Source organism: Zootoca vivipara, chromosome 1, assembly GCF_965207765.1.
Source record: "Zootoca vivipara chromosome 1, rZooViv2.hap1.1, whole genome shotgun sequence".
NCBI lineage: Eukaryota > Metazoa > Chordata > Lepidosauria > Squamata > Lacertidae > Zootoca > Zootoca vivipara.
This window is the reverse complement of record NC_142582.1, coordinates 70,455,178-70,479,961: the sequence shown is the minus strand read 5'-3', so window position 1 is coordinate 70,479,961 and position 24,784 is coordinate 70,455,178. Positions and strand designations below refer to the sequence as shown.

The 24,784-nt window shown below is 44.0% G+C and overlaps 1 protein-coding gene across 1 annotated transcript; it reads right to left on the bottom strand.

Annotated features, from left to right (window-relative positions):
- Positions 1 to 9,997: 9,997 nt before the first annotated feature.
- C1H11orf91 (chromosome 1 C11orf91 homolog) lies at positions 9,998 to 14,629 on the bottom strand. Its single transcript, XM_035135126.2, has 2 exons — positions 14,209 to 14,629; positions 9,998 to 10,083 (listed from the first exon to the last, which is right to left on the bottom strand). Exons 1-2 carry the CDS (start codon positions 14,627 to 14,629, stop codon positions 9,998 to 10,000), a joined length of 507 nt encoding a protein of 168 aa, XP_034991017.2.
- Positions 14,630 to 24,784: the final 10,155 nt, after the last annotated feature.

Here is a 24,784-nt window from a genome sequence, read left to right as displayed (position 1 = left end):
TATTATATGTGCAATAACTATTAACAATAGGTGTTTAAAGTTTGTGAGCTGTATTGGTTGCAAATTGCTGCATTGCTAAGAATAGATAGATTGACATATTTGAACCAGTGATCTTATAAGAACTCTGATAGCACTATATGGATTCCATGCATACTAGAGACATGCTTGTCAGTCAATATAAGTCAACTACCACTTGAATGGTGCTTCATGTTTGTAACACAAATTCATCTTGGACTCTAAGGCTGTGTACACATTGCCATTCTGGCTCCAGTGCACTCCCACTGCTGGTGTTTGAAGCCATGGACACATGACATTAGCCACAATCCATATCTATCCTGGAGTTTGGTACTGCAGTTTGGTGCATTCCCCCTGAAACCAGCTTCTGTCCGATTTAAAAACATAAGCTGCATTAAACATCTTTTTTTGGGGGGGGGGGCAAGGTTGAATCTCTTAACTGCCATAGGGCTGAGGAAGAGTCCTCCAGTGTCACTCTCTGAAAATGGCCCTGCAGGTAAGGAGTGGAACCACTGCTTGACTCTGTTCCAACTCCAAGGCCTCAGTTTATTTTATTTATTAAACTTGTACACCTCCCTTCACTTGCAGTTCTCAGGGCGGCTCACAACATAAAAGTATAATATAAGAGCACAAAATACATGATGAAAACAAGAACAAAAAAACCCACAAAGCAATACCACCACCCCTCCCATAAACACATTTGAAAGGGGTACAAGATAATAATCAGGCAAAGGCCTGGTTGAAGAGGAACGTTTTTTTGCCTGGCACCTAAATGAATAATGAAGGCACCAGATGGACCTCCCTGTGGAGAGCATTCCACAGACAAGTAGCCACTGCAGAAAAGGCCTGTTCTGTTTTGCCACCCTCCAGACAGACCTCTGATAGAAGAAGCACATGAAGAAGGGTCTTAGATTATGATCTCAGGGTCTGGGTAGGTTCATATGGAGAGAGGCGGTCCTGAGTTGCTCTAGGAGGATGCCATGGCTGATGATACTGAATGTCACTGTGAGGGAGTAAACAAGGCCACGTTCTCCAGCTCCAATTCTCTCTCATTATGAAGATCATCAACCAGGGTGACAGAAGCCATTTCAGTGCTGAAACAGGTTTGAGGTGGGTTGCGCTAATCTGCTTCCTCCATTCATGCATGCATGGTCAATACTCATTGAATGCCTTGCTTAAGAAGGAGACATTTGATATTTAGGCCACCTATGAATTTTTAATCCCATCTGAACCAAATACACTTCTTTAATAGCAGGCTCACCAATTTTTAGCATTCCATTCACAGCTAGATGAGTTGGTAATACACAATCTTTAGGATTAAGGTTCTCTCCGCTAGCACTGGAATGGAGAAATGACAACACTGAAGAGGTGCCCAATTTTGCCATGGACTCCATGGCCACTTGCTATGCTTTGGCAGCCCAGATATGCCGACCCTTTAGACTATTTCAGGAATGGACAACCTCAAGCTTGTGGGATCATTCCACCAACTGGAAATAGGTACAAAATGGTGGCTTATGGGGCAAAACCAGCTACTGACTGCACCCAGTGATACTGGGATAACTTACTTAAATAAGTACAAATCTACATCTGAGTTACTGCAGACCAGGGTTAGACAGCTACACAAAGATCTGAAGGCAACTAATTTAATACTAATACTTTGCAGATGTAGAATATTGAAGCTTGGAGAGAAGTGATTAGTACAGCATGGAGACAATTGTACTTGCAGTTTTTAAGAAACAGCAAATTATAACAGAATTTATAAAGTTCCATTTTACACCTGGGGAACTGTGATGCTCAGAGATGAGGTACAGGTTTTTTGTTGTTGCTGTTGAGCAGATGGGAATCAGAAATCCTTGCTGACATCTCGAACAGCTGATATACCCTGATTCTTTCCCCAATCCACTCTTTGGGGTGTTTATAGGCTTAAGTGTCTCCCCAGAATTTCTCTTTTACCAGCTGGGCATGATGATCTCCTCAGCCCTGCTAGGTTTACCTCAGGACTGCTGATTCTTCACATGCTGTTCACTTTCATAGGAATCTCAGCAGCTCTTGGGTCTCTAGCTGCTCAAAGCATCATTTGGTCTGTTCAGCAAACACCCACATATAACTATATTCTGTCTAAGTCCCCAGACGCCAATTTTACCTCAGACAGCAGCATGCAGTCATTGTATTTCCCCCTCACAGTCCCCTTTGCAGGAAATAACGCTTTGTCATTTTACAGCCTTACAATACTTTCAAATATGGCATACCCAGGGCTATATACCCTATATGATATATACAGTGGTACCTCGGTTTATGAACACAATTGGTTCCGGAAGTCTGTTCATAAACTGAAGCGTTCATAAACTGAAGCGAACTTTCCCATTGAAAGTAATGGAAAATGAATTAATCCGTTCCAGACGGTCCGCGGTGTTCATAAACTGAAGCGTTCATAAACTGAAGCGAACTTTCCCATTGAAAGTAATGGAAAGTGGATTAATCCGTTCCAGATGGGTCCGCGGAGTACTTAAACTGAAGCGTTCATAAACTGAAGCATGGGTGTAATTGGTTCCGGAAGTCTGTTCATAAACTGAAGCGTTCATAAACTGAAGCGAACTTTCCCATTGAAAGTAATGAAAAATGAATTAATCCGTTCCAGATGGGTCCGCGGTGTTCATAAACCGAAAATTCATAAACCGAGGTGTTCATAAACCGAGGTTCCACTGTATGTGTATTTGTGTGTGTGTGTCCTTTCTTTATGAAGTTGTATATGCATACTTTCTGATGGCAGTCACTAGGCCCTCTGAACCTATCAAGACTCTTCTGCCTATTGGACACTTAGGGCCAGTACATGGGAACCTTTTCAGAATCTCAAAGCTACAGAGAACCAAGTGCGTGTTTCAGAGTTTTAATACACACTCTTTCTCTCTCTCCCCTTGCCTCCTCTCTGTGTTTCAGCATCTCTGACAGGCTCTTGCAGAAAATAATTTTGAGCCTTGCAACATAACAAATAGAAATATATGCCTCATGGCAGAAGTATTATACATTTATTCTGGTTCCGCTCCCTTGCCTGGGTACAATCAAATAGCATTCCTTTTCTGAACAGAACGCCATACCTACTGAAGTATACTTAAGGTAGCACAATGAAATTAGGTACATTTATTATGAAACTACTGCAACAGAGTGGTAATAATAAGAAATCCTTAAGTGCACTTCACTCTGCTCTGAACTTTTTCTGAACTTGAGGATACATAGCCTAGGACAGGCATAGGCAACCTTGGCTCTCCAGATGTTTTGTAACTACAACTCCCATGATCCCTGGCTAACGGGGCCAGTGGTCAGGGATCATGGGAGTTGTAGTTCTAAAACATCTGGAGAGCCAAGGTTGCCTATGCCTGGCCTAGGACTTTAAGGTGCCTGGTCTCCAGTATTCCACTATTATTATTTCAGAGTTACTTTTAGGTTTGCTTCTCCAAGAATGCATATAGACTGCTTTTCAAAAAGAATTCAAGCACATTTCCCCACTCCTGCTTTCAGAACATATTGGGAACATAGAAGAGATTCCACAGTGGATTGTGTCATTGGTCTTCCTCTACCCCATTTCTGTTGGGTGGGCTGTTCTCCTTTCTTTTAATCCTTCAGAGAGCTGTTTGTAACAATCATAATTTCAATCATCAACTCAAAAACAAACCAACCAGAATCCCTTTAAATGCTGCAAAACTGCTTTTTCAGGGAGGAGTTCATAAGCTCACAAGCACTGGTTAATCTGCCCTGGGCACACTCTTTCACTTTCGTAGAAGTGAATTCACAATTCTGTTAAAATTCACAGCATGCTCTAGCTGACACAGGTGACTGTATTCCAAAAGAGACAGTAAAGTTAAGCACACACCAGTTTTTCCTGCCACTATGGAGAGTGAAAGAACAGCTGCACTTGTTTAATTCTGAAGTTCAGATGGGGAACCTTTGATCCTCCAGGTGCCCTTGAGCTCCAACTCCTGTCATCCCCAAACAGCTTGGCCAGTGGGAATGATGGGATAGTAATATCTGGGGGGCCACTGGTTCCTCATCACTTTTAAACCTTTTGGTTGTACAGTGGAACCTCGGTTTATGAACACCTCGGTTTACGAATTTTCGGTTTACGAACGCCACGGACCCATCTGGAACGGATTAATTCACTTTCCATTACTTTCTATGGGGAAGTTCGCTTCAGTTTATGAACGCTTCAGTTTATGAACAGACTTCCGGAACCAATTACACCCATGCTTCGGGTTAAGTACGCTTCAGGTTGAGTACTCCACGGACCCGTCTGGAACGGATTAATCCACTTTCCATTACTTTCAATGGGAAAGTTCACTTCCGTTTATGAACGCTTCAGTTTAAGTACTCCGTGGACCGTCTGGAACAGATTAATCCACTTTCCATTACTTTCAATGGGAAAGTTCGCTTCAGTTTATGAACGCTTCAGTTTATGAACAGACTTCCGGAACCAATTGTGCTCATAAACTGAGGTACCACTGTAATTATTATTCTCAAATAAATCAGTGTTATTTCCCCTTTAATTGAAGAGTTAAAGTCACAAGGAAACAGAAGTTCAATTTATCACATGTACTTTCCTAGTGGCGCTGTGGTTAAACCACTGAGCCTAGGGCTTGCTGACCAGAAGGTCGGCGGTTCGAATCCCTGTGACGGGGTGAGCTCCTGTTGCTTGGTCCCAGCTCCTGCCAACCTAGCAGTTTGAAAGCACGTCAAAATGCAAGTAGATAAATAGGAACCGCTACAGTGGGAAGGTAAACGGCGTTTCCATGTGCTGCTCTGGTTTGCCAGAAGCTGCTTTGTCATGCTGGCCACATGACCCGGAAGCTATACGCCGGCTCTCTCGGCCAATAATGCGAGATGAGCGCGCAACCCCAGAGTCGGTCACGACTGGACCTAATGGTCAGGGGTCCCTTTACCTTTTACTTTCCTAGTGTAAACAGAGGTAGTGTCAAACTTTCAGGGTTGTTTTTTTTTACTTGATAATCCATACTTCCATTTAAACACACACACCACACGTTTATGTTTGGTTTTAGGTTTCATTTAACGTGAGTAGGATCACTAGAACAAACTGATTAGGAAGTTAACATATTTCTCTTGTAACAAAATAAACCTCAAACACTTCCTTGTCTCTAAATGGTTTCTGTATCTAACTGTTCCCATCACTGAGAAGCCAAAACAGTGTTGGATTTCTGAAGTGGAAGAATTTGATGCATTCTGGGGAGGGAGGACATGAATATCACTGTAGACACTCTGTGCCGGAGGCTATTGTATCTCCACTCTGAGATGCCTGTCAGGGTGATACACGGTAGAGATTTTTTTTTTTAAGACTCAATGGTTAAGAATCCTGAAATGAAAGCATGCAGAATGTTGCTATTGAAAAAAAAAGTCTACAAGCTCAATCTTTCTCTAAATGGTGTTTCTCTGATTACACTTTAGATAGATGGGTCAATTTAGAAGAATGCATTCCAGGATGAGGATAAATTGCACCAGACAATTACACTCTGACAAGCATAATTGAAAAATGTGGGATAGGAATTGGTGCCCTTCTCCCCAGTTGTTATGTGAAATTTTCTCTCTAAAGTAGGGACGGGCAAGAGGGCCTTGGAGGTTCATCTGGGGAATCCTCCTCAGGCTTCTAGTATATTTTCTGTATATTGTTTTCCTCTGTATTATGCAACCCTGACTATGCAAGTCCTGGCAAAGGGCTTTTCCTTCCTTAAACCCAGTGGGTATTAATATTCACATTAGGCACGCAGCCTTGTTTTGCTGCTTTAGGTGTCATGTAGAACAATGCTATCAGTGCCTGCAATGTGTGTCTTCTCTCTCCATTGTCAGAGGCACCATTCCTTTGAATACCACTTGCTACGAATCACAGGTAGAAAGGGTGTTGTTGTACTCAGGTCCTGCTTGCAGCCTTCCCATAATAATCTGCTTGGCTACTGTGAAAACAGGGTGCCCTGGGCCTGATTCAGCAGGGCACTTGCTCTCTTAAGCTAAACACCTCCTAAAAAGAAAAGGGAAATATGTTTCAACAACCCTACCTAGACACACAATTTAGTATGGTGTATTTGGATTTTAAATTTTACTTATTTTCCTTGCTGACAATTCTTTTATATCACTTTACAGTGCCTGGAGATTCTTCCTGGTTAGGTGGTTTATATTTTTTTTCTAAGTGAATAATATAGGCGTATGCTTGGGGTGCAGCTCCCTGAACATAGGCTTCTACTGTGCTCTTTAATTCTCTTCATCTCCCCAGTGAAGGCAGCAATTAAGGCAACGATGAAGCCCTGCCATTTTCATAGTGGAGACTGCCAACCATTTTCTCCCATGCAAGCTGAGCCACAGATAACGGGGTGCTTTAAATGCCTCCCTGTGCCTCCTTGTTGTTAACAACAACAACGGGCTTTGTCCGAGTTGCTCAGTTACTCCTACCCTGCTGTGTTTTGGAGTGAGTGGTTTAACTGGATTATAAGAAAGGTGTGTCTGCTGGGCTCTGTACAGCAGCTCTCAGCTTCATATTATGGAACAGAGAATATCTGTGTCTTCTTGCCTCACATGAAACAAGCAAGAACGAATTTTGCTGGCCATCTGGTCACTGCTCTTCTTATGTCCTTATGTGAGGCATCTGCTTGTGTGTGTGTGTGTGTGTTTCAGCAACCCTATCCAGACACACAATTCTAACTCTGTATACTTGTTTGGCTCTCATTAAAAACAGTTGACTCCATTAGAAACAGTAGAGTAGACATTGCTTCTTCATGCCAGAATCCTAGCCTCCGTTCCAGAACCTCACTCCACTCCAACTAATGGCCACTCTCTTAACTCCCGAGTTCCTGCAGTTTATGTGGGCAGGGTGGTGGCAAGGCAAGGGTTAGAGGTGCCTGGATGCACCGGTGAGAGTGCTGTATTGACTCGACAGCCCTGACCTTGCCCCTGTCCTTGCCCCACCCACATAAACTGCAGCAATGCAGCTGTCAGGAGGGTAGCTCTGCCCTGCCACACCTGATGCTCCTGGTCAAGGATGCAAAATTTCATGTGCTGAGCACCTGAGGAATGTAGGAAGCTGCCTTCTATCAGGTCAGACTATTTGCCTGCCTAGACCAGTATTGTGTACTATCCCAGTATTGCCCCATCTGCACTACATATTTAAAGCGGTATCATACCACTTATAATACAAAAAGTTATAGCTTCCCCTAGAGAATTCTAGAAGCTGTAGTTTGATAAGGCTGCTGAGAGTTGCTAGGACACCCCATTCCCCTCAGACAGCTCCAAATCCCAGAATTTCCTGGGAATTAGGGGTTGATCGTTAACCACTCTGGGAATCTGAAGAAGTGTGCATGCACACGAAAGCTCATACCAATGACAAACTTAGTTGGTCTCTAAGGTGCTACTGGAAGGATTTTTTTAAATTTTGTTTCGACTACGTCAGACCAACACGGCTACCTACCTGTAACTTGGGGAAAGCTATAACTGTTTAAAGTGGTATGACAGTGTTTCACATGTGCAGTGCAGATGCGGCACAGCATCTTTAGCAGAGAGATCTTTCCCCGCCAAAGGTTGTTTAGGATGTTTGTCCTGAGCAGGGCAAGTAATTGGGGAGGAGATGGGCGTTCCATCTCCTCCCCAGAAATGTTCTATATCTTTGTCCTGTAATGCCTCCCCTCCTTTTGGGAAGCAGTTTTTTAACAACAAAATCCCCAGTTGGGCAATACCGTTTATGAGGACCAGCTGAAATTTCACAAAATATTGGCAGGCTCTTGAGTCATGCAGAATTCTTCACCATTCAAAGATGTTATACAAAGCAGGGGGTGGGGAGAAGAGGTAAAATAAAAAATAAAGACTAAAAATTAGTCAAAAATTAGTCCAGATGTTGCAAGCCATAAGGCCACCTTCTAGACTCAATTCCAAGATGAAGACAGCAGGTTGAAAAAACCCTCTGGTAGGTGTTGCAGCTGTTCGTGCAGATCCTCAAGCATGTTAAAACTATTTTCAGTGGCATTTCTGCAGCTGATCAATCCTAAAGTATCAGATTACAGCTTTTTGGCAGATTGTTTTGTTGCCAGTGAAAGAGGTGATGTGGAATGTAAGATGTTGATCTGAAATGTTTCATAAGTGGAGGAAAGATTAGAACAGGCCATCTCACCTGGTTAAAAAAAAGTATTGTATTGTAATTACTTCCAAAATGTATAAATATTGTTGCATGCTGCCATCTAGTGGATAAAGTACATATTTAAAAATGAGAATTCTCCATGGCCCCATCAGCAACACCCAAAATCTCACTTCCAACCCTGCCTGTTCCTGCATTTTGGGGTGAGGGTTCCCTCATCTGCTCACATTTCAGATGTCCTGTAGCAAAACCCAACTTTTCTCCCAACCCAAACGTTTTTTCTGATATGCTTTCCCCTGAACATCTTTGGCATATCACTATGCCTGCCTTGTCTTGGGTTTCTCATGCTTTTTGCTCCCCATAAGCAGGTCACATTTCCATAGCTGCCAAGTTATCCCTTTTTTAAAGGGATTTTCCCTTATGCTGAATAGGCTTCCTCATGAGAAAAGGGAAAACTTGGCAGCTATGCACATTTCCCTCACTCCTGCATGCCTCAACTTCTTCCTGCTTCCTCTCTTGTTCATTTCTGGCACACCTTTGCACCCCTCCTTGTGCTGTGGAACTCTTTTACCTGGGAGGAAGTCCCTTTGCAGTGAATAGGGCTTACTTCCGAGTAAGAGGCAGCAGTGAGTGAGACATGCACCACCATCTCTGCCATTTCACTCACTCCCCTCCCCACAACCAATTGCATAGAAATTATGTGGTTTTGTTTATTATTGCTATTGTTGCATTTAGTGCATCTCTTCTCAAAAGAGCTCACTTCTCCTTCTCTCCATTAATACCCTCACAACAATCCTGTGAGGTAGGTTAGGCTGAGAGACAATGACTGGCCCAAAGTCACCCAGTGGGCTTAATAGCCAAGTGGGGATTTGAACACTGATCTCCACCATCCAAGTCTAGCACTCTAACCACTATTCCACACTGGCTCTCCAAAGAGGATTTGAATACAGTGGAGAGGATATATAAGACAGGAGGAACTGGAGCCTTTTCTTTTATATGTAGAACTGCACTGCATACCATTGAGGTGGGTGTCGGGAGCAGGTCAGCAATAACTCACAAGGTGTCAGTGAAATCAACTCTTTATTCAAAGAAACAAAACAGCTCAGGCAGGCCTAGTGAGCACAGCAACTCTTCCCAGTAGGTCTTGCACCAATGAAGCGGTTGCGAGGACTGAAGGTCCTACAGCTCACTAAGTCTCCTCCTCCTCCAGGTCCTTCCCAAGCAACCTGAGGCTTCTCCATTTCTGTCTTTGTTCCACCCTCTTCATACCACTTTGGGTCCCAGGAAACCAACGGAGGAGGGGAGCTGGTTGCACCAGGAGGGGGAGACTTCCTGGCTTCTTCAGTAGCCTGCCTGAGCTCTGCCTCTGATTCTGCCTCTGATTCTGGGCTGCCCTCTGCCACAGCCTCTTCTTGCTCACTAAACCCTGTTACCTCTTCCGTTTCAGGCCCCTCCTCCTGCTCCCAGTCTTCTCCCTCTGACCACTTCTTGTTGTCCCACCATCAATCCCCTGGCTCTGAGCCTTCTTCCCTTGAGGGTTCCCCAGTGGGTGCCTCCCACCATTCTCAGCATTCAGCCAGTCCATGACACTGTCATGAACGGCGCAGTCAGAGATCTGAAACAAACAGGATGTTGGTGTCGATGTCAGCAACACACATCCAGCTATCTGTTGAAAAATTGCAAACTTGAAACTTTGTATTTGAAATGTATATCATGTATTGGGGAAATGTACAAAATGCTAATTGAAGAATAAGTTGGAAATTCCCACTTCGGCAGTGTAGGATTAAAAAGGAAGAGTCATTAGAAGCATGCATAATACAAATGAGTCCATTAGAATAAGGTGAGGCTAGACGTAAATAGTCCTCATGATGCTGGCAAATGTTTCTTCAGAGTCAGTCCTGCCATTACATCTTGCGTCTTTTCATCTTTCAGTGCCTTCAGAAGCTTATCTAGAAACAGGGATGGAACATGACACATGTTAGTCATCAACCACAAATGCAAATGCACAGTCCTTTGAGAAAAGAATGTAAAATCCTAGCACACAACTCCTGATTAATACTGACCTTTGATGCACTGATATTAAAGTACAACCTTCATGGCCCAGTAGGGATTTGGCCCTGGATCTCATGGATCGTAGTCCAGCACTATGTGTAAATATATATAAGAATGTATGGGAATATCATATATTGCATTTTTTGCATGCATGCGTGTGTGCGCGCACACACTTTTAATGTATCTTTGTAGTTCTTTTCTCTCCCCCCCACCTTTCCTTCTTCCCCCCGGTATTACTTTATTTCTTTAAATTGAAATCACTTCAATAAAATATAAATATTACTATAAAGTAAATAGTCATTATCAGTGGACCCTGGATTTAATGATCTTACAGTCTCTCCTACCCTAATATTTTGATGTGCATTATTTCACTTAAAGAAATGCAAACAATCCAGCAGTGGTGGAACTGGGTACATCAGCACCCTGTGTGAGAACAAAATTTGCCCCCTCGCTTGCATCCTTGAGCTACCTTCTCAAAGGTGGTTAAGGAGATGCCCAGCTTTGGGAAGGAGGCATAAGGCTCTGGCAGGGTCCTAGAGCCCATCCACTTACTTTCCAAAGCTGGGAAACTAGGCTTTGTAAAGGACGACTTTATGAACCTGTCAGAGCCCTCATGCCTTCTTCCCTAAGCCCAGCACTTTTCTTACTTGGCTTTGAGACAGCATCCCCTCAGCTCAGTGCCCAGAGTGTGCACTGCTAACACAGCCCTAAATCTGCCCCTGCATCCTGTGATCCCCACAACCTCTGCCTCCACACATAAATACACAGAGTAACCTGATCCTATGCATGTTTATTGCTATACTAGCTGACCCGGCCACGCGTTGCTGTGGTTCTTTTGTGTGACCCCCCCATCCTGTCACGATCCACGACGTATCCTGCCCCTCCTCCCTCCACCCCGGCTCATCCCTGTGTTTCTGTAGGGTACCCTTCCCTCTGTTGTCCCTGAGGAGTGTTGGCCCCTCCCCCCTGTATCTCCATACCTTGGCCCCCACCCTCGAAAAGGAACTGTTAGGTTCTGGGTTCTATTTCCCAGCATGCACTTTTGTCTGAACCCTCTGTTGTTCCTGGGAAGTGTTGGCCCCTACCCGTGGTATCTTCCTACATTGGCCCCCACCCATAGCTGCCAAGTCTCCCGTATTCCCCGGGAAACCCCCGTTTTTCCAGCTGTTCCCAGCTGAAAAAACGGAATTTTTTGTTTTCCCCCGGTTTATTGTGGCGCGGTGGCCATTTTGGAACTGGGCGGAGCATGCTCAGAAGCAACTTTTGATGCTGCTTTGCTCAGTTCCAAAATGGCTGCAGCGCGACTTCTGGTGCGGCGGCCATTATGGAATAGGGCAGAGCAGCATCAAAAGTAGCTTTTGAGCATGCTCCGCCCAGTTCCAAAATGGCAGCAGCGCTACTTCTGGTCCAGTCCCTTATTTCTCAGGCCCGAACTTGGCAGCTATGTTTGGAGAAGGAACTGTCAGTTTCTGGGTTCCAATTCCCAGTATTTACTTTTGTGTGAGCCCTCTGTTGTCCCCTCCCCCCTGTATCTCCATACATTCGCCCCTGTGCATGCATCGTGAACATTTCTATATATTTAGATTAAGGATTGGGGGTGATGATGCGCCCTGGGACCCAGAGAACTACTTTTAAAATCCTGACCAGGGCGGGGGGGGGTCAAATAGCAAAGCCCCACAGCCCTGTAGCAACAGACAGGCCCAGACAGAAGGAGGGGGATCATATGGGCCACTTGGTGCGGGCCTCCGAATCCAAAGGGGGCCTCGGTCAGCATATTCACAATCAGTAAAATGAAAAAAAGTAACAAAAGGGTTAAAAACAGGGTCACATTATCTACCTGGCCCTGGCCTCTGTCTGGCCCTGGAAGGGCCTGACAACAGAAGGTGCGTTCTGAAGCAACCAAGTTGTTCAGTTCCATAAAAAACCCAGGAAGTGGCAAGGGGAAGGTAGGGGATTGTAAATCGAGGGGGTTGGAATTGGGCACTGCAAATATCTGAGGACTTAAACTGGGGAGAGAAAGTGCATGGTTGTTTTTTTTTTTAAAAAAAAAGACGCAGAGGGTTGCATTCAGTCGTAGTATATGTGAAATGGAGGGTAATAGCCCCCCTTCAGATCCCCCTGAGCCTCAGAGTCCCCCTGAGTCGAGGCGAGATACTGTGGAGAGGGCAGGTTTCATCCCTGTGACCCCCCCCTGTTCTGACCCATTACGTATCCCTGCCCTCTATTCGGCCCCCCCCCCACCTCTACTTTCCTAGTCTGGAAAGCAGCCTAGTCTGCAAAGCCGAGGTGAGATATTGTGGAGAGGGCAGGTTTCATCCCTGTGTCTCTCCCCCCCCCCCTGTTCTGACCCATTACGTATCCCTGCCTTCTATTCATTGGACCTTGTTGCTGGAAAAGGCCTGTTTTCAGCTGAAATAAAATAAAAATATTCATTCCAGCAGCACCTTAAAGACCAACTAAGGTGCTGCTGGAAGGATTTTTTTATTTTGTTTTGACTACGTCAGACGTTGTGGCTAATCCCTTTGACTGGCCCCATGTGTCCCGATCCATGATCTATTCTGTTTGTGTGTCCCCCCTCTCCGTGACCGGCGTATCTCATGACGTTTTGAGGGATGTTATTTATTTTTGTCTTGTGGTTATTTGGTGGGTTTTTTTTGGGGGGGGGGTAGTGTTGCTAAATTGTAAAGTAAAAACCCCTTGCCGTGCAGGGGCCTACATAAATCAAAGGCTGTGCTGCGGCCTGTGCCACCCCTCCCCAGGCAGGCCCCAACCTCCACTTGGCAATGTTGGTTTTTGGTGGTTTTTTTTGGGGGGGGTAGTGGTGCTAAATGGTAAAGTAAAAACCCCTTGTCGTGCCCCCAAGTGCGTTGTTGTGGGTTATCCCCCCCCCCGGGCCTAGCGGAGGCCTGGCAGCCTGACAGGGGCCTACATAAAAGAAAAGCCTAGTGGTGTGATAATGGCCGCTTTGGGGGTTTGATTTGCTTGGTTGATGATGATGTCATTTGGTTTGTGGGTGTGGCTTAGATTTCACAGGAAGGGAGGGGGTGGAGGAGGGTACTACGCCACTTGAGGGCGCTGTGTGACTTGGTGGAAAAGCAGGTCTGCACCTGGGCAGGTGTGCGATTTGAGGGATTTTTGCCCCCAACAACGCTCTAGGAGTGGCCTGGATCGTTGTGTCAAAATTTCAGGACGATCGGTCAAGCGGTTACGGAGAAAAGTGTCGAATGGAATTTCACAATTTTTACATATATATATATATATATATATATATATATATATATATATATATATTCCATACAGCGTGCACTCCTTGTTTATACAAGTATTGGCTCCATTCAATAGATTTTATAATTCCTTTTTTCTGTTCTACCTTATATCAGTATCCTTATATCAGTATTCTCAGATTAGCAAACCGGACTTTTACAAAATGAAAACCAATTTTGAAACTGCTACAATCTCTTAGCCAAAACACTCGGATGATGCATTAGAAAGTTTGAACGTTTCTCAGGGCATTTAAATGTGTTATTAGAATAACAACAAAAAATGTTAGGTCATTTAATTGCATCCGTAGAAGGTGTCTGTGTAGAGAGTGACTTGGTATATATTTTTATCAATGGGTCTTTCAAGTTCTGCTGTAGGTTGGACCAATTTGGTATATCTCTTTACTGATTTATTATAGAATGTTAAGGGGTGTGTGTGGAAGGGAGAAACTCTGTTTGTCACTTCAAAAAAAAAAAAACTTCAGATTAACAAGCTTAAGTACTCTTAGGAAAAGAACAAATAAGTGACTTTATCTAAGCTTGTGTGTGGGGTATCTAAGAAAGAAAAGGGTGTATAATAGTTCAAAATTTGGTGTCATGTTCAATGTCCCCAAATCTTTTATGTGTATTACATTTAAGACATTGGGCTGGATGGTAAGGGTACATGACTGGATTGTTATGGTAGAAGACCAGGAGAGCCTTGGGGATATTTGGTGGGGTTGTACAAAGAGGCTTTGGGATCTCAGCCTTTGGATTACTCACATTGCTGTGGGTCTGAGCCATCCCCAGTGAGTGCCAGCAGCTCCAACTCCTTCAGGCGGATGCCAAGCTCACAGATCTCTCCATCAGGCTGTTGCTGCTGATGTGCCCCACTTCCACGCTGGGGTGTGCTGTCAGCAGCAGGACAGAAGAAGCGCAATGGCTCATAGGGGATGGGGGCCAGACCAGCTGGCCAGGGGGGTGGGCAGCAGCGCTCATTGGTTGGTGGGAGGAGTCCAAGCCCAGGTGGAGGTCTCTGAGGCCCAGCTGACCCTGTTTCCCCTCCTCGCAGTGGCACAAAGAGCTTCCTCCAAAGGCTGCAATCAGCAAGGGTGGTACTTTGTGTGGTTCGGTCATAGAGGGAGGGGAAGTATAGAGGGGGTGGTGGCCGAGGGGGTGGAGGAGGCTGTTGCTGGTGGCTCATGAGGCGGCTCCTGGTGGCTGTGCATCTACTGACGCCACCATGGAAACAGTGGAATCTAGAAGATTCATGGGTTTTTTAGTGTTCTAAATAGATTAATCCTATACAAGTTGTGCCTGTCACTTTAAGGAAACAGAAAGTAGACCTTAGAAGGAAATGGCTGCAGAGTTACAAAACTGGAACCTGGTTTTAATGAACTAGAAGAGAGGTAAAGGTAAAGGGACCCCTGACCATTAGGTCCAGTCGTGACCGACTCTGGGGTTGCGCGCTCATCTCGCATTATTGGCCGAGGGAGCTGGCGTACAGCTACCAGGTCATGTGGGAAGCATCACAAAGCCGCTTCTGGCGAACCAGAGCAGCACATGGAAACGCTGTTTACCTTCCCATTGTAGCGGTCCCTATTTATCTACTTGCACTTTGACATGCTTTCGAACTGCTAGGTTGGCAGGAGCTGGGACCGAGCAACGGGAGCTCACCCCATCACAGGGATTCGAACCGCCGACCTTCTGATCAGCAAGACCTAGGCTCTGTGGTTTTACCCACAGTGCCACCTACGTCCCGTAGAAGAGAGGTAGGAATGGGTAAATCTGTCAATTTCAGTTTCGCTCAGTTTCTCTTTTTTCCAGTCTTAAATCCAGTGCTCCACATTTCCATAGCAGCTTGTGATTTTTTAAAAGTACTCATGTAAAATTATCAGCATTTGAAGTGTGAATTATTTCTCTGAATATACCCAAGCTTGTACACAATTTACACATTTTTGCACCGCAATTTTGCCTAAAATAATGCATTTTGTATGCTATCTTCACTGATACATGCATTTTTATGCACACCTTACAGTAGCATAGGTATATATTCTTGCACACATCACTTGGCTGGATGAACTGCATTGTAAAATTCAGAGAAGTGCAAATTTCACAGGATGGCTGTGTTTGGGTTCTCATATTGTTTCAAAAAGTGTGAATTAGGTGGATTCGCCTTGAAATGTGAACTGAATTGAATGCCTCCTGCATTCCTAACCAGGAATGCAGAACCTGTCTAGTACAGAGACAAAGAGAGAGCATAGCTGCCAAGTTTTCCCTTTTCTCGCGAGGAAGCCTATTCAGCATAAGGGAAAATCCCTTAAAATAAGGGATAACTTGGCAGCTATGAGAGAGAGAGAGTGTGTGCTATAAAAGGAATGGGCTCAACATTTCACGAAGCAAAAAACTGTATAATCTTTAAATCACAACCAAGCCAATTCACTGTGCTCTGCTAATTTATTTACTCTTTATTCTGCAGCAGAAGGTGGGTGCTATATCAGACTTTTCCCTTCCACAGTGGGAGTTATTTCCAAAATCTTCCTGCAGGACTTTGGGCTTGCTCAAACAGGTGCTTCAGGCTGGAAGGGGCTGGCTTCATGTTCAATTTAGGACTGGTACCTGAACAGTTTTATTAGTTCTGTTGGAAGCAGCAACTGCCATCTTGCACCCTTTCCGTTTTTGTTGCTGTTGGAACCACCTCATGGCAATTTTATGCTTTCAGAATCTTCTAAAATGAATGCTTGCAAAGACATACTGCTGTTTCCAAAATTCAATCTGGCTGTTGAAGGACAGAACTTTCAGAAACAACCCCCCCCCCCAGAGTAGTCAGTCAATCCCTCTAACCAGGGAACTCTGCAAATTTGTAGCTCTGTGAGCAGAATATGGATCGCCTAGCGACTCTCAGCCCCCTTAGCAAACTACACCTTCCCAGGATTCATTGCAGGAAGCCATGATACTGCTTTAAATATATAGTGCAGCTAGGGCCTAACACTTGGGCGCTTTACAACCCAAAGATTGGTGACATTATAGTGACTAACAGAGCAGCATTTGCTTTTCTACACAATAGACACACCAGGTCAGTTTGGTCCTCCTCATAATGTTTCACACTCTCTACAAGGCCTATCATAACATCTCCATGACTACGTTTGGGGCGGCTTTTACTTTATGTAGAATTCAATTTTGACTATCATTATTAATTTCTCAAAAGGCTGCGGTTGTGGTTGGAAACTGAAAAGCAATCTAGTCGACGTTCTGTCTGTGACATCAGCCTGCACATACCCAATTCAACTCATGGCGCTGTAGCTGGAAGGGGGCATGTGGCCAGATAGAAACTATGGCTACAGTAGTCTCTGAAATGCCACGTCTTCTTTACCAATATAAAATGGCCCGTCTCCTCCCATTTCTTGCCAGGAAAGTATTAATAGTTGTGTACAGCACTGACAGTTCTATTACTTACAGTAAACAATAAACATACTGAGATATTTTATTAGACATGCCCTTCTTGCCCTCAAAGCAGGCATTCCCACATAAAAATGGGGAAACACTGGATAATATCAATGAGTGAAAATACCTATACTTCTAAATATATATGGCTATAAAGAGGATTCTGGCCTCAAAAGCTATAAATGTACAAGTTTCATGGCCACAAAAAGTAGTTTAAGGGCTAGTAGGTGGAAAAGCAAAACAATCCAAACAGTTTGCAGCATGCTTTTATTCTATAACAACTTGGGATGTCCAGCTCTAAGATTTATGTTTCTCAAGATGAGTTTCTCCTTTCCCTAATACTCCCATGAAATAAAGCCAAGCAATTTTCCTCATTTAGGACGACTGGTTCCTTCAATTTTATTCTATTTCCCAGGAGGTTATGAACCTATTGCTGTCATTTCTTTTCTTTCCCCACTCTTCACTTGAGAGATTCTGGGGTAAAGCTGGGCAGATTAGTGGCTAGATTATGTGATTGTGGGTGTTTGCAGGATAGAATAGTTTGCTAGTTCTACTTTGTTCTTAGTTGTGTAAAATGTTACTGGTCCTGTGCTATCATCATATAAGTGATTCAAAACTATAAGCAAACCAATATTTGCTACAACTTCTATTAGTGGGTACAAGTAAGCATTTATTCAATACTTTAGAGGGGATGGAAGGAGCCTGAGATTAAGAAAACTGTTTGTCTGGTTGTTGGTGTTTTTTTTTGGGGGGGGGGGCGATTGCCTCATTGGTCTATTTTGTTAGCCACTTTGAGCCACTTGACTTTTGAACAAGAATGTGGAGTGCATGTATTCTTAAGAAAATTAACTGAGTTACCCCATTATAGTATTACATATCTAAAAATGCCAACTTTCAGCATCCTGGAACACTCTTGAATGGCCAAGAAAGAAACTGAGCTCTCAGGGAGCAGAGAGTAGCTTTAGCTCTCATTTTAGTGGTCTCCACTAAAATGTTATAATACTAACACTTCTATCTGGATTTCAAACATTGTAAACCACTGAGCCTTGGGCTTGTTGATCGGAAGGTCGGCGGTTCAAATCCCCGCAACGGGGTGAGCTCCCATTGTTCGGTCACAGCACCTGCCAACCTAGCAGTTCAAAAGCACGTCTAAGTGCAAGTATGCAAGTAGATAAATAGGTACCGCTCCAGCGGGAAGGTAAACGTTGTTTCTGTGCGCTGCTCTGGTTTTGCCAGAAGCGGCTTTGTCATGGTGGCCAAATGACCTGGAAAAACTGTCTGTGGACAAACATCGGCTCCCCCGGCCAGTAAAGTGAGATGAGCGCCGCAACCCCAGTCATTCGTGGCTGGACATAACTGTCAGGGGTTTCTTTACCTTTACCCTTACCTGTTGAGTGATGGAACTGCAGCTTTCTTTATTGTTACCGTATGGTGCCATGTTGCACTAAATTTAAAATGGCAATAAATAACTGCAGACTGAGATGCTGCCCCAAATTTCATTATAATCCCTCTTCCAGTGATTTTTTCGAGTTTAACAGGGTTGCAAAAATATTGTTTTTCCTGGAAACAATAAAAAGAGAAAGAAATGCTGGGCACCCACTAGAAACCACTAGAATACCAGAAATGGCTTTTATGTTATGTGAAAGATCACATAAAACTCAGAAATAATCAGGTAATGAAACATCAAAATAATGTGCTGTCTGAATGCAGCCAGAAAGAGATGCACTTGCTAAAATTATTGGGGGCTTAGGGTGGGACTATGGATTCAAATTAACCCATAACTTTCCTCTCCATTGACCTGGGAATACTTTAAGAGTGGGGACAAAAGTTGTCCTCCACCCCATCCAACATTCTCAGGGATCCTACAGCAGGGTGCATGATGTTTCTGTATTCAAAACATGCAGATGTACACATCACTCCATCCAAGTGGTCCTTGCCATAGACAAGGCCTCCTCCCATACACACTCCACACACAACAACAATGGGCATTTTACCAATGTTGTGACTGCAAAGCTTTTACTCCAAAAACAAAGTGCTTTGTATGATACTGGATTATTCAGAATAGTGCTGCAGGTCTGATTTTTACCCAGCAGAGGGAATCAAACACCTATACTCTGGAAAATAATTGTGTTTTTATTACAATTCTCTCCCCCCCCCTACAAAGACATACATGATAGGGGCAGATAAAATGTTGATCTTGACTTCAAGCACTGCTTGTATTATCATGCTGTTTTTCCCCAAGGAGATCTTGGGGGGGGGGGAGCAATATATGAAACAGAGCAACAACCTTTAAGCAGTAGACTAATAAACAAAAAATTCAGTTAGTTAATCTGTGGTGGCAAATTTTAATTAGTAGACCCATGGGTTAAATGATAATTGCTTCTGTTTTGAGGCTATGGAGATAATTCTTTCTTTAGGTTTTTATATTGTTTAATTGACTAGTCGGGAGTGGTGATGGTGGAAAAGAAGCAATTTGAGCATAACCAGTGAAGGATACAGAAGCTGGTTTTTCTGTAGCTGGGAAAAAAGAGGAGCCTTTCTTAGGATACTCTAATACTCTGGTAGTCATGATGTCCTGGAAGCCAAATTCAGGTTGGAAGATAGGATGCCGAAAACCAGGACCTGCTACTGGTCCCATGTGGAAGGCCAGCTAGAGTTGCACAGCTTTTTAGTTTCGATGCGTGAGTGAGGCAATGGTGTTGGGAGGAGTGGTTTGGAATTGTTAGGCTCTGGGGTGCAAGCTGGACCTGTACAAAAGGGACAGGTTGCTCCTGAACCAGGATGAAACCAGCCTGTTGGCACATAAATAAAAAAAGGTAACTGATTAGTTTTAAAGCTGATGGGGGTGGGGGAGCTGACAGGAGTAGTGGAGGCTCCAGTTCAGAACGAATCTCCTTCCCGGTGAAAATGTTTTGGGTTTCCTATTCCTTCCCATATAAACTGCAACAGGATTTTTCATCTTCTCTGCTGGGAGATGGACAAGCACCCTACACAGGAACAACTTTCTCATATTCTGGACAGAGTTATATGAATGTTTGGCTCCAGTGTGTCACTAGGCCTGAGCTGGTGCAGGAGGTCACAAGCTTCAGGGGCAAGATTGGAGCAAGAGACCATGACCCAGCCAGGGAGCTGTCCAGCATGAACCAAGTCAGATGTGCCAGAGACTGGCAGAGAAACTGTTCAGCCAAATTCAAGTACTGTAGACAGAGCTAGCCCTGCAATGCTACCGGTAGCTTAGAAGCTCCCCTAGGCCTTGATACAGAGCACATGCTATGCTTTTGTCTCCTCCCAAGTAGACCTGATGCAGGGAAACTGTTTTAACAATTGATTCCTCTCCCTAGGGAACTCCGGGAATTGCAGTTCTGTGAGAGGAATAGGGATCACCTAACAACAACACCCTTTGCAAACCACAGAATTATTCTGAGGAAGCCATAGCTGTTTAAAGTGGTAAGAAAATACTCTAAATGTATAGTGCAGATGGAGTCTAACATTATGCTCTTCAGCTTAGCCTCAACTGTGGCAAAGATCTTTTAGTGGGGTGGTGGTAGCTGTGTAGGCGAACATGTGCACCGAGTGCAGAAGGTTCCCAGCACCTTCACTTCCAAAAAAAGATCAGGTACCAGAAAGACTTCTGCTGGAAAAATGCTGCCAGTCAGAGTAGACAATACTGGGCAAGAAGAGCAAATAATGTGACTTGAACCATGACACAGACAGAGGAGAAAAACACACATACAATATGACATATTTTGTGTTTCTTTAATGGCTAAGCTTTCTTGTGAAGGTTCCAAACAAGGTTCAATCGACCAAGGTGACACCAACAGAGGACCCCTTGGAAAAAGGAATATAGAGATTATAAGGCTGTCAATGGCTACTAACCTCCTCTATGTTCTCCCTCTACTATTGGACACAGTATGCTTCTGGATTCCAGTTGCTAGGAAACCATGGGTGGGGAGAGTGCTTTTGCACTCACTCATGTCCTACTTGTGGTCTCCCCATAGGTACCTGGTTGGCCACAGTGAGACTGGGAGTGGCCGCTGGGACCACATAACACTGGTCCTGGGAGATCTACATTGGCTCCCAGTACATTTCCGAGCACAATTCAAAGTGTTGGTGTTGACCTTTAAAGCCCTAAATCAGGCATCCCCAAACTTCAGCCCTCCAGATGTTTTGGACTACAATTCCCATCATCCCTGACCACTGGTCCTGTTATCTAGGGATCATGGGAGTTGTAGGCCAAAACATCTGGAGGGCCGCAGTTTGGGGATGCCTGCGCTAAATGGCCTCGGTCCTGTATACCTGAAGGAGCATCTCCATCCCCATCATTCTACCTGGACACTGAGATCCAGCGGCGAGGGCCTTCTGGCAGTTCCCTCATTGTGAGAAGTGAGGTTACAGGGAACCAGACAGAGGGCCTTCTTAAAGAGGTTTTCTGCACTGGTCCAGTAAAAACGCTTTTGCTGCGCTATACAGACCAGAAACAGTTCTCTTTGCAGAGCATTAAGCACAGCGGCTGGATTCTTCTTGTTGTAGAATTCTTGTAGCTTTGCAGCAGAAAACGACTCACCAAAGCTCAACTTTCGAAGACAGCTTTATTGCAGAAAAATAACAGAAACACCTCCAGAGCTTTCAGACATGACTGCTCCACACCCCCAGAGGCAAACAAAACAAACGCTCTATATATACTGAGCATCTTAACGACTTAACAACTTAAATCACATGACCTTGCTAATTTGCCAGCGTCTCAGGTTTAAAATCCTAACACTTCTCGGTAGTGGCATCCGCCTTGTGGAACGCCCTTCCATCAGATGTCAAGGAAATAAACAGCTATCCTATTTTTAAAAGACATCTGAAGGCAGCCCTGTTTAGGGAAGTTTTTAGTATTTAATGCTGTATTGTTTTAATACGCGATTGGGAGCTGCCCAGAGTGGCTGGGGAGACTCAGCCAGATGGGTGGGGTACAAATAAATAAATAAATAAATAAATAATAACAGGATGCTAGGTTAGATGGACCATTGGGCTGATCCAGCAGGCTCTTATGGTCTTAGAAGTTTAACTGCTGGGATATGTGAGTGAGGTGCAGTCTGTCACTCACTCACTCACTCACTCACTCACTCCTGTGAGTTTGTTCACCAGAGGAACATTATTAGTTGCATGAGGTATGTGGCAAGTTACCTCTGTACTTTTGGCATTTTATGCATTTTTAAGCCTTTTAAACTGTTTTGTTCTTACTCTTTCAGTAAACATTTAATAGTATCCTGAAGCCTCATGCATCACTCTCTGAATAATCTCACCTGCTTATGTTTATATCTCTGATCAATGTCTATAAAATATGTAGCTTCTATAACATTTTGCAGTTAATTAGAAATTAATGTGCAAAGGGCTCCATCGAACAGATTTGCACAGGAGCACATAAATCCTACTTGTATGAAGTGGAGTGTCTAATCTCCCTGTTTTTATTTTAAATGCCAGCAAGATAAATGAAGCCCTCCTATATCACTCTGTTATGATGTGGTTTCTTGCCAGCTACCTCTGTTTTTAGCAGGCATCTAGCGTAAAACAGGTTTCTTTAATCACACACTGTAGAGTGGCAGTTCCTACCAACCTGAAATCGAAGGGTCCAATCAATGATGTTGGAAATAAGCCTGTTAGATGTATTGCCATTGGGAAACAAATCGCTGCCTCCTTTTGTTGCAATATACCTGCTAGGTGATATTTTATCATCTGGGTTTTTACACTGGAGGCAATGTTCTGGTGTGACAACCTGGCAGGATGTGTGTGTGTTGGGCAAGCTGCAGTTAAGAACAGGGCAGGGCAAAGCTTTTCAGCAGTTTTCATTTTAGTTATAGGTCCTAGCTCTGTGTCATAGAATATGTACATTTGAATCAGAACATCTGAAATGTTCATAGTCTGACGTATCATGTCAGACTTCATTAGGGGAGGGAAAGAGATTTCCACAGAAGAAAGACTCACAGCAAGGTTCAAGACCTTCATTCCTGGATGCTAAAGCAGAGGCAGATTTAGGGCAGAGCAACCAATTCCACCACACTTTGCGCCAAGCCAAGGGGGCGCCACAGGATGTTGCAACTATGATGTAGTGAATTGAGCAGAATAGAAAGTGGGGGGGGAGGGGGAGATTTTGGCCTCGTACAGGATGCCACTGAAATCTGAAAGACCAAAGTCCGCCGCGACTAAAGAACAAATGGCAAACAAAATCAGAAATTGGTCTATCTTTAAAATATTGGTCGTGTTTCCTTTTTCACACATCACAAAAACCCAAGAAATAATACCTGAGAAATAATACACTGTAGCCTGAAATGTGGGGAACCACAAATAATGAAACTTATGGAAAGGATAATTCCAGAGAAAGAATGAGCCTGCTCCAGTGTTCGATACTGTACACACACACATCCCCTTCTTGGATAAAAATCAATATGGTAATTGCCAAAGAATATATTCTAGGTCCTTGGTGCTCACCTTGTTACAGCAAATGAGATTTCTCCACTATGGCTCAGAATGTCCAGGTACCAAGCAAGCATCAATAGTAGATGATATTGAATACGAGAGCTTTAGACCACAAGTGTGCCCATGCACATGTGAACTTGTATTCTACATAGTTAAGCTCTGAGGATCTGCTTCATGCTCTCCATGGACATTTTAAACAAATAACTGCTCGCACACACAAAAAAGAAGGTTCACTTTCATTATGAAGGGGACTACTATGAATGATCCACACAGACATGTTTCTATGCCTTTTCTACAAGGGAAGATTGTAATGAATTTAATTGTGGTTTCCATGGAAAGAATCTCCCACAGAGCGGCACTAACATCGCAATAGCTTCATTGCTAGATATTTAGTGAACTTCCTTTGAGCTGATTGTGTGGTTGTAAAATTACAGCCCCGGTGAGTCTAAACAATTAACTAATAAGCATTCAAAGAGACAGTGTATGCATGTGTGTGTATGTGTGTGTGTGTGTGTGTGTGTGTGAGAGAGAGAGAGAGAGAGAGAGAGAGAGAGAGAGAGAATGAATTTTGGGATGTTAATGTTGTTTAGATGATATGGCAGGCAAGTAAATCAAAGCTAGGGAATGCTGTTGCTAATAGTGTTAAGAGTCATTTTTTGAGATAGTGATGGGCCGTAGCCTCTCCATGCCCCTTCCCTGGTTCTCGTCTCCACTGGTGGAATTTAGGCCTCATCTGCATCAGTTGTTTAATGTAGTATCATAGCACTTTAACGGCCAGGCTTTCCCTAAAGAAGCCTGGGAACTGTAGTGTATTAAGGCTGCTGAGTTGTTCAAAGATCTCCTTTTCCCTCACAGAGCTACAATTCCCAGAGTTCTCTAGGAAGAGGGATTGATTACTAAACCACTCTGGGAATTGTTCCTCTGTGAGGAAATGCAGTCCTCAAAACAACTTACAGCACCCTTAACAAACTGCACTTCCCAAAATTATTTGGGGAGAGCCAAGACTATTAAATTGATATAATCGTGCTTTAAAAAGATGATGTGGACATGGCCTTAATTGTAAAAGCCTTTAGGGCAAAGACTGGGCCACTCCTGCGTTATTCTGTAAAGTAGAACAATGTTATTCTGTGAAGTAGAACAATGAAATGGTCCATCTGAAATTGAAAGCAAATGCTGTATATCTAAATGGATAGAGGGCTGTGGGCAGCTGTCTGAAGTGAGCCAAGTTCCAGGAATCCTGTCATGGGCCAGGAATCAGCTTTGCCTGCTTAACAGCAGCCTGGAACAGGAGATGGCAGAGTGACCACCTGCAGCTGATCAGCCTTCAAGGACACAGAGGAGAAGGCACTGATGAGAACCAGCTGGCTTCAGCCTTCTTAAGCAGCAGTCCAACAGCAGTCAGATGCTGGTGACAATGCTTGTAGTTCATGGTCCTACCTTGCTGCTTCCTGTG